Source organism: Canis aureus, chromosome 21 (assembly GCF_053574225.1).
Source record: "Canis aureus isolate CA01 chromosome 21, VMU_Caureus_v.1.0, whole genome shotgun sequence".
In the NCBI taxonomy this organism is placed as follows: Eukaryota; Metazoa; Chordata; class Mammalia; order Carnivora; family Canidae; genus Canis; species Canis aureus.
Window position 1 is genome coordinate 2,130,978 of NC_135631.1, and position 17,198 is coordinate 2,148,175.

The following is a 17,198-nucleotide window of genomic DNA, read 5'->3' on the forward strand; positions in this document are numbered from 1 at the left end:
AGACAGAACGTAAAGACTGCTAACTCTGGGAAACGAACTAGGGGTGGTAGAAGGGGAGGAGGGCGGGGGGTGGGAGTGAATGGGTGACGGGCACTGGGTGTTATTCTGTATGTTAGTAAATTGAACACCAATAAAAAATAAATTAAAAAAAAAAAAAGAACTGTCTTTTCCATATCCTCTAGGCTTCCTGGAAATGAGCTCCCTTGCTGATGCAGTGATTGATTGCATATCCGTATCTCTTCCTGACCGTGACCCCTAAACTGCCTTCCATCCCTCCTTTCGCATGGTTCCTACCACATTTCTTTTTCTCCTCCCCTTTAGCCTTCTCTCTTTTCAGGCCAGGAGAAGAAGTCAGGACCTGGGGGTGCAAGAGGCCAAAGTCTCAGTGCCTCACATCCCTGAGCAGTGTGTGTGTGTGTGTGTGTGTGTGTGTGAGGTACATGCATTCCAGAGCTGGATTGTCTGCATTCTAATCCTGACTCCACAATTTCCCAGCTGTGTGAATTCGGGCAAGTGACTTAACCACTCTATGCCTTGGTTTTCTCAGCTGTAGGATGAGGATAACAATAGTAGTTAGCTCTGGAAAGTTACTGGGAAGATAGAGGAGTCAATGTATGCAAAGTGCTTAGGACTGTGCCTGGCACCGAAGTAGCACTGGGTGCTGGTGCTCTCTGGTTGGGGTTCTTTTTTTTTTTTAAGATTTTATTTATTTATTCATTCATGAGAGATACAGAGAGAGAGAGAGAGAGAGAGAGGCAGAGACGCAGGCAGAGGGAGAAGCAGGCTCCACGCAGGGAGCCCGAAGCGGGACTTGATTCCAGGTCTCCAGGATGGCACCGTGGGCCGAAGGCAGCGCTAAACCTCTGAGCCCCCCGGGCTGCCCTCTAGGTTGGGTTCCACCTTCCCCTTTCCCTCCTCTCTCATCTTTTCTTTTTCACTGGAGTTTGATTTGCCAACATACAGCATAACCCCCAGTGCTCATCCCGTCCAGTGGCCCCCTCCGGGCCCGCCACCCAGTCACCCCGACCCCCCACCCACCTCCCTTTCCATCACCCTTTGTTCCTTTCCCAGAGTTCGGAGTCTCATGTCCTGTCTCCCTCTCTGACATTTCCCACTCATTTTCCCTTTCCCCTTTATTCCCTCTCACTGTGTTTTATATTCCCCGAATGAAGGAGACCGTATAACGTTTGTCTCGCTCATCTTTAATAGCCCGGGGCCCGCGGGAGGCGGAACCGCAGAGAATCTCGGTGGAGGGAGGTTGGCGCGACGGCTCAGGGGAGCGAGGGGCGGAACCTCCGGCCGCGGAGCGCGGGGCGAGGCGAGGCGGCGGCGGCGGCCGCGGGTTTGGGCTCGGGCCCTGCCGGAGTCTGGAGGAGCAGGGGCCGCCGCCCTGAGGTCAAGCCTCAGCGGTCCTTTTAATCCCGCTGTGCTGCGGGAGATTCCCATTGGCCTTCACGGAGGGGGAGGAGCCAGAAACCAAGCCTCTGATTGGCTGCTTTCATTTCATCCTCGTCAGTTCCCAGTCTGGGAGGGGGAGGGGCATAAGATATTCAAAACCCGCAGAGATATTTGAATGGGGTAGAGAGGGAAGGAGGGGAGAGGACGGGGAGTAGGGGCACGGGAGGGGCCTCAGGTAAGAGAACCTTCTCCAGGATGGTTTATAAAGTCCTGGGGGTTGAGGGCAGAGACTGCGTGGACTTTTGGGCCACTGGATGATTTGGAGAGGTGACTGCATTTGAGGCAAGAGAGACAAAGGAGATGCTGCACACAAACCTTTTAATGACGTGGCCTTGGTGGAGTCTGCTCAGGGCGGGAGAGCCCTGAGATGGGCTTTCCTGAACCACAGCCTGGACCCTTGGGCTTTCCCTTTCCCTTCCCGGAGTGGGTGGCTCAGGACCTGTAGGACCCTCACTCCATTTCTGGCTCTGTAAGGCTCCTTCTCAGTGTTTAGAGTCCATTTCCTTGTGCTGAGGCCTGGAGCGGGACCATCTGCTTCTGCTGCTCTTGCTCCTGCCGCCTTGGCTTTCCTCTTCTCCTGGGGTTAAGAGAGTGGTGTCCTGGGTCTGCAGCCTCTAGGAGCTGGGGGCTTCCAGGGAGGTCCCCACTTCGCTGTGCCCAGCCACCATCTCTCTGTCCCATCTACTGCTCCCTGGAGCCAGGAGCCCCAGGAAGGACTCCAGGAGACTTCCAGCCAGCTGGGGGAAGTGGACAAAGAGCCCTGGCCTGGGTCTGTCACCCCGGGTAAATCCCTGCTCCTACCTGTTTTCCATGTCCTGCACTGTGTCTGGCAGTGGCTGGCCCAGGGTCTCTGGCAGGAGGGCAGTGACAGCGCTGGCAGCCACGGGGACCGCGCCGTAGATGAAGAGAGGCACGGAGGGGTAGAGCTCAGCAGTCATGCCCACCAGCGGGCTCACGATGCTGCCCACTCGGGCCATGGTGCTGCCCATTCCCATGCCCGTCTGCCTGTGGGGCCCAATGTGCGGTGGTATCAGTCACTGGTCTAGTATGAATGCTGAGGTGCTGGCTGAGTTTGAGGTCAGGGCAGCTCAGGTCAAGGCCTCCTGGCCCCTCCTCTATTCCCTGTTTGATTAGCAAACCAATTTGGCATTTGTTTTGCAGATTAAACAAAACAAAACAAAACAAAACAAAACAAAACAAAGCCACCACAGGTGGGAAGGGCTCTGGCCAGAGAATCAGGAGACTGGATTTCCTCTGCCTTTATAACTTGCTACATATGACCTGAGAAAGAGAAAGAGTCCCTTTTCCTCTCCAGGCCTCAATTCCTGAGCTGTCACATTAGACAGTTAAGTTAGGCAAGTCGTACTCAGATCGCCCTGGGGGGGATTTTGAGTTATAGATGCCCCAGCCCACACAATCTATTGGATTAGAATCTCCAGGGGAGAGGACCTGGAAGCAGCAAGTTAAGAATATGTTAAGAACATTCTCTATGAGAGCAGAGGTTAAAAACCTTGACTCAAGAGACATACTGCTTGGATTCAAGCTTCCTTCCTTACAGGCTGTGTGTCATTGGGCAAGTCACTTAACCTTGCTATGGCTGTTTTCTCATTTGTAAAATGGGGAGAGTCCTACTAGCTACTTTATTTATTATTTTTTTTAAATCTTTATTTATTTATGATAGTCACACAGAGAGAGAGAGAGAGGCAGAGACACAGGCAGAGGGAGAAGCAGGCTCCATGCACCGGGAGCCCAACGTGGGATTCCATCCTGGGTCTCCAGGATCGCGCCCTGGGCCAAAGGCAGGTGCCAAACTGCTGCGCCACCCAGGGATCCCTACTACTAGCTACTTTATAGGCTTGTCATGATGATTCAATGAGTTGATATCTGTTGAAAGTTTAAGATGGTGCCTGGCACATAGTAAGTGCTTATACTGTAGCTCTTTCCTCTGAAATCCTGTGAGGGTGCAGGACAGCAACCATGACCCTGCTCATTCCGAATAGCCTAGGGAAGCCTGGCCTATCTTTGACATCTCATGTAAATTTTGGTCCCATTCTTAAAATAGACCGTATTTCTTGTTTCTTAATGCAAAATGCCCCCCCCCCATTTTGGCACTCAAAAAGCAGTGCTATGTTTATCCTTATAGCTACCAAGTATCAGCATTATTAAATGTGGCTCTCGTGATAAGAAATTACTTTCCTGTTTGGTCTTTATTTTCAGGTGTACCGCTTGGTTTATAGATGAAATTTAGATTTGGTGGCAGCTCCTAACTTATGCTTTGGAGATCAAAGTTGTGGGGGGAAACTTTGATTAATTGCCTCTAAGATGTGTGTCTTCTTGGCTCTCTACCTTGTCCCAGTTGGTGGGTCCTTTTGAGATCTTTTCCTTGGATCCAGTAAGGGCTTAGTGGGCAGGCACACCTGTGTTAGCCATGAAGTGTGTACTGAGTGGCTGATACACGCTTTGTACTGATGGGTACTGGGAGGGGGCCCAGGGCTGCGGCACACTGGATAGTGCTCTGGGGTCTGACCTATGCGTGGGGGAATGTCTTGTCCCAAGACCCCTCCCACTAGGCTCCCACTCACCGGATCACTGTGGGGTACAGCTCCCCAGTATATAAGAAGATGCAGTTGAAAGAAGCTGCCAGGCAGCCTTTCCCCAGCACAGCAAGGGAGGTGCGGACAATGGATTGATCTAGAGAGAAAAGAAGGGGTCCATGGGAGCTCAGGAGTGGGGGCTGAGCATCTGGGGATAGGGCTAAGGATGAAGGACCAGGGGTACTTGTGGGTGCTCACCTTGGGGTACAACCCCATTCACCAGGATGCAGATGCCTGCCAGCAGCAGTGAGGCCATCTGGGCAGGCCGGCGGCCCAGAGAGTTGATGACAAGGAAGCCTACAAGCTTAGCAGGCAGGTCCACAGCACCAAAAATCACCTGGATTAGGTAGAGGCTGACCCCAAAGCCCTGTAGGTCCATGACCAGCCCGTAGTAAGCAAAACTAGTGGCAAACCTAGTGGGGGAGGGAAGAGGGAGATGGAGTTTGTTAGGAAGGTTTACAGTAGGGGGGGTGCTCACTCAATGTAGGGGTGAGCTACACCAGTTACCCTGCTTAAGAAGCTGGAATCTGCCTTGGCTAATATTTCTTTGGACATTTAATATGCATTTAGTCTAAGTGTGGGGTAGTCCTCCGACACTCAAATTTCTCAGCCTTTTACTAACGAGTGTCCCTGGTCTATCAGGGGATTTTTCACTTAGTTGTCATGTATGATTTATATAGTTTTGGTGTTTATCTTGTATATTGATACGGGGCTGAGGGCAGGTGGATTTTCAAGCCACATCTTTAGGTTCAAGGTGTTGGGAAAGGCCAGAGAGCTTTTCAGACCTGTGCAGGGTTCTGGGGTGGGTGTTGTGTTTCTTAACGCATCAGGAGTCCACATAATGAAGCTTGGGTTATTGGATAGGACCCGCAACCTGGAGTAAATCCCAAATCAGAACCAAAAACTCTATTGGTGGAACAGTTGACCGTGCTTCTCCTGTCAGGAGGTTACTTTGGTGATGGGATCAGGAGGGCGGTAGTACATCAGAAGGGTAATGGGAAATGTTGCAACAGGAAAGGGATGTTTTTGGCTGATACCAGCCTTGGCCAAAGTGTACTTTTGGAGATGAGTTTTAAGCATCTTATTGTCTATGCTTGTGTTTCTGGCAGGCACTGTAAGGCCAATAAAGTCTCCAAATATTTTGCAAGCTAGACTGGTCTCTCAGCCTTCAAGATGTAATTCTACTGACTCTGGGGCTGACCTGTCCTGATGCGGTGTTTCCATATGGGAACAGGGTTAGTAAAAGGAGACGAAGATGGAGATTGGTGCTCAGTGTGGAGACTGGAAGTGAACTGAGGAGAGGTCATCTGGTTCTTCAAGACTGTCTCTGGTGGAGGGTTACTGCCCCTCAGGGCAGGACCGCTGATTTTCCTCCCTTTTATCTGGATTCTTCCACCCATTGCATTCACTCTCTCCCCAACCAGCCATTTGTGTCTGGTCTATCTCTCTGTCACTGGGTCTGTCTGGGCCTACCACAGCATGGAGAGGCAGAGGAAGAGGTGGCGAAGGGCGGGGCAGCGCAGCAACTCCAAGGCGGAAGCCTGGCCTTTGCCCATGGTCAGCTCCTTCTGCAGACTGGCCCGGAGCACCTGCCAGGATGGGCAGGGCTCAGGGCCTGGACTCCTCCAGAAGCTCCTCCCAGACTAATCCCTTACTCAGGGAAGGCCTCTGAGACCTGGGTTCAGGGTTTGAGGGTAGAATCCTTGTGGAGTGTCATGGGAGGTCTTGGGGGTCTCACCTCCATACTCAGCTTGGTGCCCTCTTCCTGCTTCCCATTGATCCAGGCCACTCTCTGCAGGGCCCTCAGGGTGAGGTCTAGCCTTCCGGAGGAGGAGTACCAGCGGGCCGACTCGATAAAGAACCTGGGAGTGGGGGTGGGGTAGGTGTTGACATGGCTTCAGTTCCAGTCGCCTGGGCTGGGGGCAGGTGATGGGCTCCCAGGGGCCTGCAGTGAGATTTCATTTAAGGCTGGGAATCTGGGGTTTGGCCAAATCCCTCTCTCTAGGACCACAAATGGGTGATGACCCATTGCCCAACCCGAAAGCTCAGCTTTTGGATGTTGGGTAAAGGCAGCAGTGCAGGCAGGCTAGAGAACTGGGGGAAGCTGAAGAACCCAATCCCTGGGGTAGGGGGGCCCAAATCATTCCTCCCACAGCCTCAGTTTTCCCATCTGTCACACGGAGGCACTGGCTTGGGTTTGACCTCCTGGCCTTGATCTTCTCTGATTTGGTGTGGTGGAGTGTGTGGTGTGGCTGGGGGATGCCTGTCCCTTGCAGCTTCTGGGCAGCCCTTGGGCACCCCTGCCCACCCTGGGCCCCCACACACCAGGAGTAGATGAAGAAGGCGAAAAAAGGCACGGAGACCAGGAGCTGCAGGTGGCGCCAGTGGGGCACGGCCAAGGCCACACCGGCCAGGAGAAACTGGCCCAGGCTGTACACATAGCCAGTCAGGGTGCCCACACAAGCCCGTGTGTGGATGGGCATCCACTCCACATCTGGAAAGAGGGTGAGAACAGAGCGATGCCACTGACTGGGCTGCCTGGTGGATGGAGACCCCTGGGCCAGGCAAAGACTCCTCTCTCCACCCAAACTTTGATCTGTCCTGAGGCTCAGTGGAAGATACATCAAATGAGGATGTGTGCCATGATGGGGGAAGTGAGGGACTTTCGGTGAGAGTAGGAATGGGGAGATGGGTTTGGAATCCCTAGGGAGGGATGCCTGGGTGGCTCAGAGGTTTAACGTCTGCCTTCCACCTGGGGCGTGATCCTGGAGTCCCAGGATCGAATCCCACATCGGGCTCCCTGCATGGAGCCTGCTTCTCCCTCTGCCTATGTCTATGCCTCTCTCTCTCTCTGTGTGTGTGTCTCTCATGAATAAATAAATAAAATCTTAAAAAAAAAAAAACCTTCTATAAAAAAAAATAAAAAAAGGAATCCCTAGGGATTGTTGCCTCCACTCCCCCCACTATTTCTTGCTGCCCTCCAAACCACTGTCCTGGCGAGGGCCTCTTTTCCCTTCAGAGCATCTCTGACCACTCAGTGCTGGCTTTCCTTCCTCAGCCTGGGCAGATTTAATGGCCAGAGCAGCTCGGAGGAGACAGTGGCTTTCCTCCATACAGGAGAGTCAAAGTGGGAGGCACATCTCTCGGTTGTGGTCGAAAGAGGCCCAGCTTTGTTCCTTGTGGGCTCCTGATTTGGCTGCTGGGGCAATGACTTGGACACTAGACTGGGTTTTGGGGCTCAATTCTCTAGGTGTCCTGCCTAGCCCTGGCCATCCCAGTTAACTCTGTAGTCCAGAGAACCCTCAATCCATAGATTCCCTTCTGGGCTTGAGGGACGACCTTGGGTAAATCCTTTCCCTTCTTCCAAGTCATAGGTTCCTTATCTGAGAACCAGGGGGAAGGAGGTGATTTATCAGAGGATGCACACTGATGGCTCATGGACAGACCATGCTCAGGCCATAAATGTATTTGGTCTACATGATGCTGGCTTACCGTATGTTAAAAATATTAGCATTAATTTCCAACATTAAAAAATTGGGATATTTTACATTAATAGAGAGGAAGGGATAAGATCTGACAGCCCTGAACCTTCTGGCTCGGGCAGCTGAGTGACTGCGGCCCCTCTGGATGGGGGTGCGACTCTCCTTTGGCTACAGTCCTCACTATTCCCTAATGCCCCTGGTACCCAGTTGGCTTCAGTCATTTATGGGAATTGCCTGGCCCTAAAAATGAAGTTTGAGATGGGGTCTCAATGAGGGATCAGGATGATATGAGTCCGAGAAAAAGGCTGTTTATGTTGGCTGCCTCAAAAGAGGGCAGGAAGGACTCAGGAGGGGTTGGCTGGGAGAGGAAGTGGAATGTGGCCGCTGGGGTCGGGTGGTCAGTGAGGAGTGGGTAGGGACCCGCCCTGCCCTCCTGGCATCCCTCACTCAGCGTCATGCAGTTGAGGGCGATGCCAGCCAGCGACATGCCAGAGAGGAGCCGGAAGGCACAGTAGACGGGGAAGCTGGGAGCGAAGGCTGCGCAGGTTCCCGACACGGCTGTCTGCAGGTAGTTCAGGATCAGCAACTTGCGGCGGCCCAGCCTGTGGCAGGGAGGGAAGGACAGCAGCAGGGGTCCTGAGGGCTGACTGTGCAGGGAAGGGTATAGAGAGGAGGGCTTGCCCTGGGTAAGTCTCTGGGGCAGGGGCAGGGGTTGTCCTTTCAGGACCTGTGCGGTGTCATGAGGCTGGCCCCATAGGTCCTCAGACCAGCCCCAGGTGGGAAGGCGGACCTGAACCCAGCTGAGGCCCAGACTCAGCCCGCCCCCGTGGCTCTGCCCAGGACTGACCTGTCTGCCAGGTACCCAAACACCATGGCTCCGAGAAGCACCCCTACCATGTACAAGGACTGGGCCAGCTGGCGTAAGGCCCTGTTAGAACACACGAGGTCCCACTGTGGGGAGAGGGGACAAGGGTCAGACAGAGGTAAGCCGGGGCTGCAGGGCTCCCGTCCCCTCCTTTGGGCTGTCCCTCTGAGGCCTATGTCACCCTCTTCCCCTGACATTGCCCTTTGCTGTGTTCTTCCCCAGTTCCAGTAGCTGAGAGACTTTTCTTGTAGAGGTCCCCCTTTTCTGTAGAGGTCCCCATCTTGAACCCCTTTATTCATCTCCCCATCTTGGCCTCTGGTGAATCTGAGACAGTCTCTGTGTGTTCGTGTGTGTGTGCGTATGCGTGCATGCCTGTGCCTCTGTCTGCCTGCCTCAGAGGGGAAGGCAAGTCCGCGTGGCATATGGAGCAGAGGGCCCAGGTATCCTCACCTCAGTCACGATGGTGGAAGGGAAGGTGCTGTTGTCGTAGATCCAGCCATTGGTGCAGGGCTCCGTGGCCCCCGTGCTGTTGGCGTCTGTGCCGTTGGGAAAAGGTGGTCCCTGTTGGGGGATGGTGTAGTGGAGGCAGGACTCGGGCTGCCCCTGCCTGTCCCGGGGTAGCCAGGCCTCCAGCTCCCCATCCGTGCTGAGGTTGGCATTGGCGGGCGGGCGGCAGTGGTGGGTGGGGATGGCGGCCGTGAAGTTCTGCAGGGTGTTGTGGGAAGCCATCAGGAGCAGGGGGAGGACCACCAGAGTGACCTGGATTTGCTGGAAGCGGCCGACCCCCCCCACCTGCTGCAGGAGGTCGTTGAAGGCCATGGGGCCCGGCGGCCAAGCAGCTGGGGGCTGAGGACTTCCGGTCCTTGCACCTCTGTCTGTGCCTCCGTGCGCTGCTGTCCTCGGCAAGAGGAGAGGAGCCGCCGTCGCTTCTGCTGCGGAGCTGTTCCTAGAGCTGAATCTGAGCTGGCTCTGTGGGGGGACAGGAGCCTGGCTGGCGGCCCCTCCTTCCCTCTCTCTCCGTCTTCTGTCCCTCCCTTTCCCTTGAGCCTCCCCTCACTTGGGGGTGGGGTGCTCAGCTTTCAGGGTCTAGGTAGCCCTGACCCCTACATGGGCAGGATTTAATCCTTGGCCTGGAGGGAATGAGTTAAAGTGTGACTTGGTATCAGAAGGATTAACCCTCTGAGTATCCTTGTGTCAGTGGAAATTCTCCAAGTGGGTATAAAGGGCAGGAGAATGGGCTGGAGTGGGGGTGGTGAGAGGGGATGTCCTGGGAGGGCATCTGGGGGTGGGAGGGGGCAGGTGGGGCCTTATTGACTTCCTTGTAGTGAGAAGCCTGTGCTCTGGGAAGTGTGGTGGCCTCTTGAGGGACTTCTGTCCTTTTGAGTGGACAGAATCCAAGCAGTCTGTCTCTGGGAATGGTTGTGAGAGAAAATACAGAACTCCCAGTATCAGAGCAACAAATAAATAATAAGTAATAAATAACATTTTATTATAGTAGAAGTATATCCCTAATATTACATGGGACATACTTATACTAAAAAAGTATTCAGTGATCTGAAACTCAGATTTAACTGGGCATCTTGTATTCTTATTTGCTAAAATTAGCAACCTCGGTCTCTGGTCTCCCTGGGGACAGTTCATATCTTATGGGACCACAGCTTTGTTCAGTTGGAAGAAATGAAATGAAAGAGGTCAGAGGCTACTTGTGAAGGAGTGCGATCTAAGAACCCGTATCACACATGATGCAGATTGAGTCTCCTGGTATGTCAGCTTTTACCTTCTGGCTTATTCTGACATTTTTATTTTTATTTTTTAAAAATTTTTATTTATTTATGATAGTCACACAGAGAGAGAGAGAGAGAGAGAGAGGCAGAGACACAGACAGAGGGAGGAGCAGGCCCCATGCACCGGGAGCCCGATGTGGGATTCGATCCCGGGTCTCCAGGATCGCGCCCTGGGCCAAAGGCAGGCGCCAAACCGCTGCGCCACCCAGGGATCCCCTTCTGGCTTATTCTGATTCAAAAATTTCCCTTTGTCTTGTTGACTCTGTCCATATTTTTGTTTTTATTTTTTTTTTCAGTGAGCATGAGCTTATTTTATTTGTAGCCACAACTCTAAGACAATCGCTTGATTTCCTCCAACGGTTTGGCTCCTGAGCTCTGATCACTCAAGATTAGGGCAGTGCTGTGTTTTGATCGGATGGGCTTCTGTAAGATCTGATTGATTGGATCATGGGTTGGGAATCCAATAGAGCACATCACAACCTCTTGCTTTAATTTAGTTTTAAACTTTTTTTTTTTTTTTTTTTTTTTAGTAGGCTCCTCACCCAGTGCAGAGCCCAACGTGGGGCTTGAACTCATGACACTAAGATCAAGACCTGAGCTGATGGGACGCCTGGGTGGCTCAGCGGTAAAGCATCTGCCTTCGGCTCAGGGAGTGATCCTGGGGTCCAGGATCGAGTCCCACATCAGGCCCCCTACATGGAGCCTGCTTCTCCCTCTGCCTATGTCTCTGCCTCTCTCTCTCTCTCATGAGTCTTAAATCTTAAAAACAAAAAAAGACCTGGGCTGAGATCAAGATGCTTAAAGGACTGAGGCACATGGGCACTCCAACAACTTCTTGCTTTTAGTTTTCATAGTGCGTAGTATATAAAACACAGACTCTGGAGTCAGTTTACTTGGATCTAAATCCTCATTCCACATTTGCTGTTTGCATAGACAGGGCAAGTTGCTAAAGTCCTATATTTCTCAGTATTCTTGTTTGCAAGATGGGTATAGTAGTCGTGTCTGCCTCATTGGATTATTGAGGGTTAAATGAGTGAATACTTTAAGTAAAGATCTTAAAGTACCTACTGCCCTGGATCTTGGTGAGTATGAACTGTTCTTATTATTTGTTTCTGGTAAAAAGGTGAGACTATTATATTGATTTTAGAGAGAAAATAGGCCTAAACACATCTTACTCTAGAACAGTGATTTTCTACTGGAGGTGATTCCCTCCAACTCCTTCCACCTCTACCCCTCCCCCTTCCAGGAGACATTTGGCAATGTCTGGAGACATTTTTGGTTGGATTTAGATCCAAGTAAACTGAGTCCAGAATCCATGTTTTATATACTATGCACTATGCAAATTAAAAGCAAGAAGATGTTGGGGTACCTGTGTGGCTCAGTCCATTAAGTATCTTGATCTCAGATCAGGTCTTGATCTCAGAGTCAGGAAGTTAAGCCCCACATTGGGCTCTACACAGGGTGAGGAGCCTACTTAAAAAAAATTAAATAAAAGCAAGGAGTTATGATGTGCTCTATTGGTATTCCCAACTCATGATCCAACCAATCAGATCTCATCAGATGATTGGGGATGGTAGCACTACGGGCATGCAGTGGGTAGAATCCAGGGATTCTGCTAAACATCCTATAATGCATAGGGCAGCTCCCCATAATCAAAAATTTTCTGGACCCCAAATGTCAATAGTGCTAAGTTTGGAAAACCCTACCCTAAAAGATGTCTCAGACTTATTTTGAAGCTATCCATCCCATACCCGCTTGGCTAAGGATATTCCAATCATACAAATGACTCCTACCAAAATATTTCTGAGAATGCCCATGCTCTTATTTGAGTAGGGAAAATGTTTGAAAGTGAAGAGGAGAACTCCTCCATGTTCTACTGGAGTACAGCAGAGTAGTCTGGGCCCTGGAGCATGGCAGCCATTTCTAGGCATACGTAGCCAGTTTTGCCACTAAAGGAGCCAAATCGGGACCTGGATCTTCCTGTGTCCAGGCCAACACTATTCTCCACCACGTTCTAACTCGACTGTTGGTTTGAGGTTCTATGCCAGGCTCTTCTTCTGGTGTGTTTCTGTTGGGGTCTCTGGCTGTGCCTCCCTGTTATCTGCCTTCTATTGACTGTCTGCCCACCCCACTTCACCACATACTTTGGCAGATGTCTGAACAGCATGGATGGTTGGGGTTCTGGAGTTTTATGGGAGGTAGCCAGGTCCGGTATGAATTAGCTGATGCAAGAGGCCAAGAAGGGAGAAGGCTTGTCTCCTCTCTTCTACGCATAAATCTTGAAGTCTTATTGTTGAGGGGAAGCAGTTTGATTTCTGATTCTTCTATAAGGACTCAAGATGCCCTGCTATCATTGTGCAGTTTACACAAACTACACTTTTGCGTATTAAGTTGGGAGGACATTTACTGTCTGTTGAGGAGCTGGGGTATGTGAAGTCTTAGGCTATTCTGTCTAACTTCAAAGCCAGGTTGTTTCCTGTTGCTTTAAAGGTGTGGAACCCCCAGCTAAGGAGGTCTTAGGGCTCATCCAGTCTCATTATGTGCAGAAGAGAATAGGGAGGCCCAGAGAGGGGTATAATTCAGCCCAGCCTCCCTCCCTCCACCCAGTGTTGGTTCTGGGCTGGGACCCAGTGGGTGTCCAGATGCCTGACAACATTCTCCAGGCCAAGGTATATAAGAGCCTTGTGGCCTGGGGATGTGAGGACAGCTGGACAAACAGCTTGGGGGCTCTAGGGCCAATCTCCTGCCAGGACTTGGTGCCCTCATGGGGGAGTGGGACGAGTATTGAGGGCAGTGGGGGAGATGGTGGCCCCTATAAACACCCTCCCTTTCTGAACCCGACCCTGCCTTTGCGAAGAGCCCCCTCCCTAGTGCCTGACCAGCTCTAAGCCAGTCTGAGCCTAGAAAAGGCTCAACTGGAGACTCCAGGGACTCAATTGTCGTTGGCTTCTGGGATCATGTAGCTAGCAAGGAGACTTCCCACCAGCCTCCCAGCTTATGGAGAATTTCTGGGTGGAATTGCTCCCATAGCGAATGATTTGCAGAATAAGAACTATCCTTTAGGGACATTCTGAGTCATTAAATACTCAGAGTTGGACTCCCTGGACTGACTGGAATGTGGACTTCAGTTCTGGCCATGCTCACCAAGAAGGGGTCAAATCCGGGACTTCTGATTGGCCAAGAGCCACAGAACCACATACCATCAGAGCTGAATGCTATTACTCAGATGAAAACTTCTCATTGTACAGATAAGGAGGCCAAGGCACAGAGTAGGCAAGGGGTTTGTCCTTGATCATACAGCAAGCAAATCTAGAACTGGGCCCCCTTGATTCCACTGCCTTTTTTTTTTTTTTTTCTTTACCATGCCAGCAGCCATCACACATCTCAGATTTTCTGAGACATCCAGATTTTGTATAATTTTATTCTGGGGACATCTGGGTGGCTCAGTTGGTTAGATATCTGCCTTCAGCTCTGGTTATGATCCCAAGGTCCTGGGACTGAGCCCCGCATGGGACTCCCCACTCAGCGGCGAGTCTGCATGTCCCTCTGCCCTTCCTCCTGCTCATGTTCACACATATTCTCTCTCTCAAACACTAAAATAAAAATTAAAAAACCTTAATTTTATTCAGTTAAATAAATGGGATTTAAAGTGCATGACTACATGTGATTTTGATTTTGATTGTTTCATGAGACTTCAAGTAAATAACTTACAGGTCAGAGAAAATATTCTTGTTCAGATCACAAGTCCTAAGTGTGAGTTTGAAATGATTGGCTTGGAGAGATGTCTGGCAAACTCCAAGTGCCTGCCAGGCACATAGCAACATGCTGAGCAAGGAGCCAAATTGTGAGTTGTTTTTTTAAAAAAAGATTTTAAAAGAGAGAAAGAGAGAGCAAGCATGAGTGGTGAGCAGAGTGAGAGGGAGGAGCAGGCTCCCCCCTGAGCAGAGACCCCGATGTGGGGCTTGGTCCCAGGGCCCCTGGATCACCTACTGAGCCACCCATGTGCCCCTAAATTGTGAGTTTTATGTCTCATGGCATGACTACCCTGGCTAATAATGAATGGTGCAGAAATTAGAAATGCATCCCAAACTGCCATTTAAAGGCTGGACATGAGGGGAGTAACCAATGAGGTGGCTCAGCATGAGGATTCTGCCCAAGAGAGGTGCTCCATATTGGATGACGATTCACTGAGCCCATTGAAGGCTGACCTCAGGGACTGAGAACACGGAGGAGTAGCCTCCTGCAGGAGGAGCCGTAGCTGTAGAGGAAAGTAGAGGTGGACAACAGGTGGAATCCAGACTGGGGATTTGGGAATAGCAAGAGGAATGGGCCATGTACATCCTGACTGGCATCCTAGTTCATCAGGAGGCCTGACCATGTAACTGGGAAGTGCTTTCCTGGGCATCTTCCCTTTCTGTGTGTCTTCACAATAAACACCCTGGAACAGCCCGGGAATGATTATGGCCAAGACATCCTGGGAGCCACCCTGAATTCTGGACAGCTGAAAGACGGGGCATGGGGCAGCAGGACTGTGTTCCTCACTGAGCCCAATTCTTCTGCCCTCAGGTAGAGACCCAGTCAAGCCAAGGGGAGGCCCTGGTGGCCCCATGGCTAGCTGACCCCATGCCAAGTGCAGTGGGGGAGGATGGGGAGATGTCAAGTGCTGAGTATGGATGAAGGGCAGGGGTTAGGCTAGGTTCGTGCAGTCTGGGAATGGACAAAAGTAGAATGAGGCTAGATTTCAGGTTGCAAAGCAGAGGGTGTTAAAACTGAAGCCATCAAGGCAGGTTGGGGCCTGAGCGGGACTGGCCTTGTAACGGAGTATAGATTTCATCCCACTGGGAATTCACTGAAAAGTTGAAGCAGGGGTGGATTATGATCTCTTTCATTTTTATTAAGCTGTCTTTCAAATCTAAATACAGATTTGAGAATAGCGAACTCTGTGGCTGACAGTCGCAGCCCTGGAGTGTTTCTGAGTTGTCTGATACGGTGGCTGCTGGTGTTGCTGAGCATGTGAACTGAGCCAGTCTGAACTGACATATGCTATTAGGGTCAAATACACACCAGATTCTGAAGACTTAATATGAATTAAAGGCTGTAAAATATCTTTATCGATAACTTTTGTATTGATTACATGTTGAAATGGTAATATGGGTATTTTGGGTTAAATAAAATATATTGTTATTGTCATATATACATACTTAAAATTAATTTGACCTCTTTTTAAGAAATGGCTGCTAGGAGTTTTAAATGACATAAGTGGCTTGCATTACATTTCTTCTGGACAGGGCTGGTAAAGAATGTTCGAGGAAGGGGTCTTAGGAAAGAAGTCTGGGGAACATCAGTGTTGAAATGATAGAGGGAGAGGAGCTGCTTTTGGAATTGTTTGGTTTGGAAACCCTTGAGTTTAACTGAAACAAAATAAAAAGCTGTTTAGAGAATGCAGGATTTTTTCTCGAACTCAGGGTCAGAACATATATCCAGGTCCAAGGAGGACCTGGGACCTGGAATCCATTAAGAGTCAATGTGAATAGAGGGGTGCCTGGGTGGCTTAGTCGGTTAGCATCTGCCTTCGGTTCAGGTCATGATCTTGGGGTCCTGGGATTGAGCTCCACGTGGGGCTCCCTACTCAGTGGGGCGTCTGCTTCTCCCTCTTCCTCTCCTCCCTGCTCTTGCTCGCTCTCTCTCTGTCAAATAAAAAAAATAAAATCTTAGAAAAAAAGAATTGTGATAGTCTCACCGAGTCTTTTTTTTTTTTTAAGATTTTATGTATATATTTGACAGAGAAAGAGCACACAAGCAGGGAGGAGGGGCAGAGGGAGAGAGAGAAGCAGACCCTCCCACCACTGTTGAGCAGGGAGTCTGATGTGGGGCTTGATTCCAGGACCCTGGAATCATGACCTGAGCCAAAGGCAGACGCTTAACCTACTGAGCCACCCAGGCACCCCTCACTGAGTCTTTTCATCTGGGACCCTGTGTCTCTTGGTATCCTTTTCTCTGTGCATTTGCTTTTTTCTTTCTCTTCAAACGGCTTTCTCTGATCTACTTACATCTGGCTGGCCCACCGTCATGCTAACTTGCCTTCCCAGGACAAGGGCCAAGGGATGGACCAGAACCTCCATAACTCAGATCCCCAGCCCAAGAAGGAATACATTATGAATGATGGGATCAGGAGGGCCATCGGGTCCAGTCAGCCATGACCAGAGGTCATAGAATTGTTCAGTTAGCAGGTTCTGAGGATGTTGACCCTTGAGGAAGGGTGGGGGCAGAACAGGCCAAGCAGTATTTGGTAGCATTTACAGGAAGCCCTCAAGGAAACTCTGAAGGAGAAGCCACAGTATGGGAGGGACCTGCCTGCACAGAGCACCTCAGAAACCAGGGAAAGAGGGCACAGCCAAAAGGATCTGAGTCTGTTGCAAGGCCAAGTGACAAGCAGGATGAAAATGACCAGTGGGTTCAGCACTGGGGGTGCTGAGTACCATCTGCGACAGCCCTCAGGGAAGCGGGGGAGTGCAGTCTGAAGAGGTACAAGGTTCCAAGGTGCAAGCCAGGGAGAGACACAGCTCTTGTACAAAGTTTAGCTGAGAAGGGGAGGAAGACAGTGTAGCCCCTAGTGGGAGATATGGCCCCAAGGAAGGCTGGTGGGTTTGGTTGGTTTTTATTAAGATAGGAGAGGCTGGAGCTTATTTGATTGGTGATGAGAAAGAGCCAGGAGAGAGTGAATGGGTGGAGCCCTGTGGGGGAAAGCAGAGGCTGCCTTCCCAAGGGGCTGGATGCAGAGTCCCAGTGAGAGACTGACTCTCTGCCGGGATTGGAAGGAACTTGGGGAACATGGGGTGCCATTGGCAGCCTTTGGCTTTGACTGAAGTTTTCTTGCTTAAATGGGACACAGAGCTATCCAGTGGCATGGGCCTGGGGTGTAGATCAGAGACCTGGGGGAGCCACTGGATTGGGACCAGAGAGGCCCAGGGTTCTGTTTGCAGTTGCTCTGGGCTTGTTCTGACCTCTGTTCACA

The 17,198-nt window shown here is 50.9% G+C and overlaps 1 protein-coding gene and 1 long non-coding RNA gene across 6 annotated transcripts in view; one reads left to right on the forward strand and one right to left on the reverse strand.

The window, feature by feature from the left end:
• Positions 1-17,198, forward strand: part of LOC144292191 (uncharacterized) — a 76,719-nt gene that overhangs the window by 33,759 nt on the left and 25,762 nt on the right. The gene's annotated exons all lie outside the window — the stretch shown is intronic.
• Positions 1,182-9,512, reverse strand: SLC22A6 (solute carrier family 22 member 6). Of its 3 annotated transcripts, XR_013359662.1 has the most exons (11): positions 8,850-9,507; positions 8,382-8,485; positions 7,982-8,136; positions 6,378-6,546; positions 5,791-5,914; positions 5,526-5,641; positions 4,251-4,465; positions 4,041-4,149; positions 2,260-2,463; positions 1,774-2,035; positions 1,182-1,524 (listed from the first exon to the last, which is right to left on the reverse strand). XR_013359662.1 is itself a non-coding variant. In XM_077862072.1 (10 exons), exons 1-10 carry the CDS (start codon positions 9,216-9,218, stop codon positions 1,948-1,950), a joined length of 1,653 nt encoding a protein of 550 aa, XP_077718198.1. In that variant the 5' UTR covers positions 9,219-9,507; the 3' UTR covers positions 1,760-1,947. The 3 variants fall into 3 exon arrangements, 2 of the variants coding, with proteins under 2 accessions (XP_077718198.1, XP_077718199.1); XM_077862072.1 differs by lacking the exon at positions 1,182-1,524 and having other exon boundaries at positions 1,760-2,035; XM_077862073.1 differs by lacking the exons at positions 1,182-1,524; positions 1,774-2,035; positions 2,260-2,463 and adding an exon at positions 2,552-2,580 and having other exon boundaries at positions 8,850-9,512.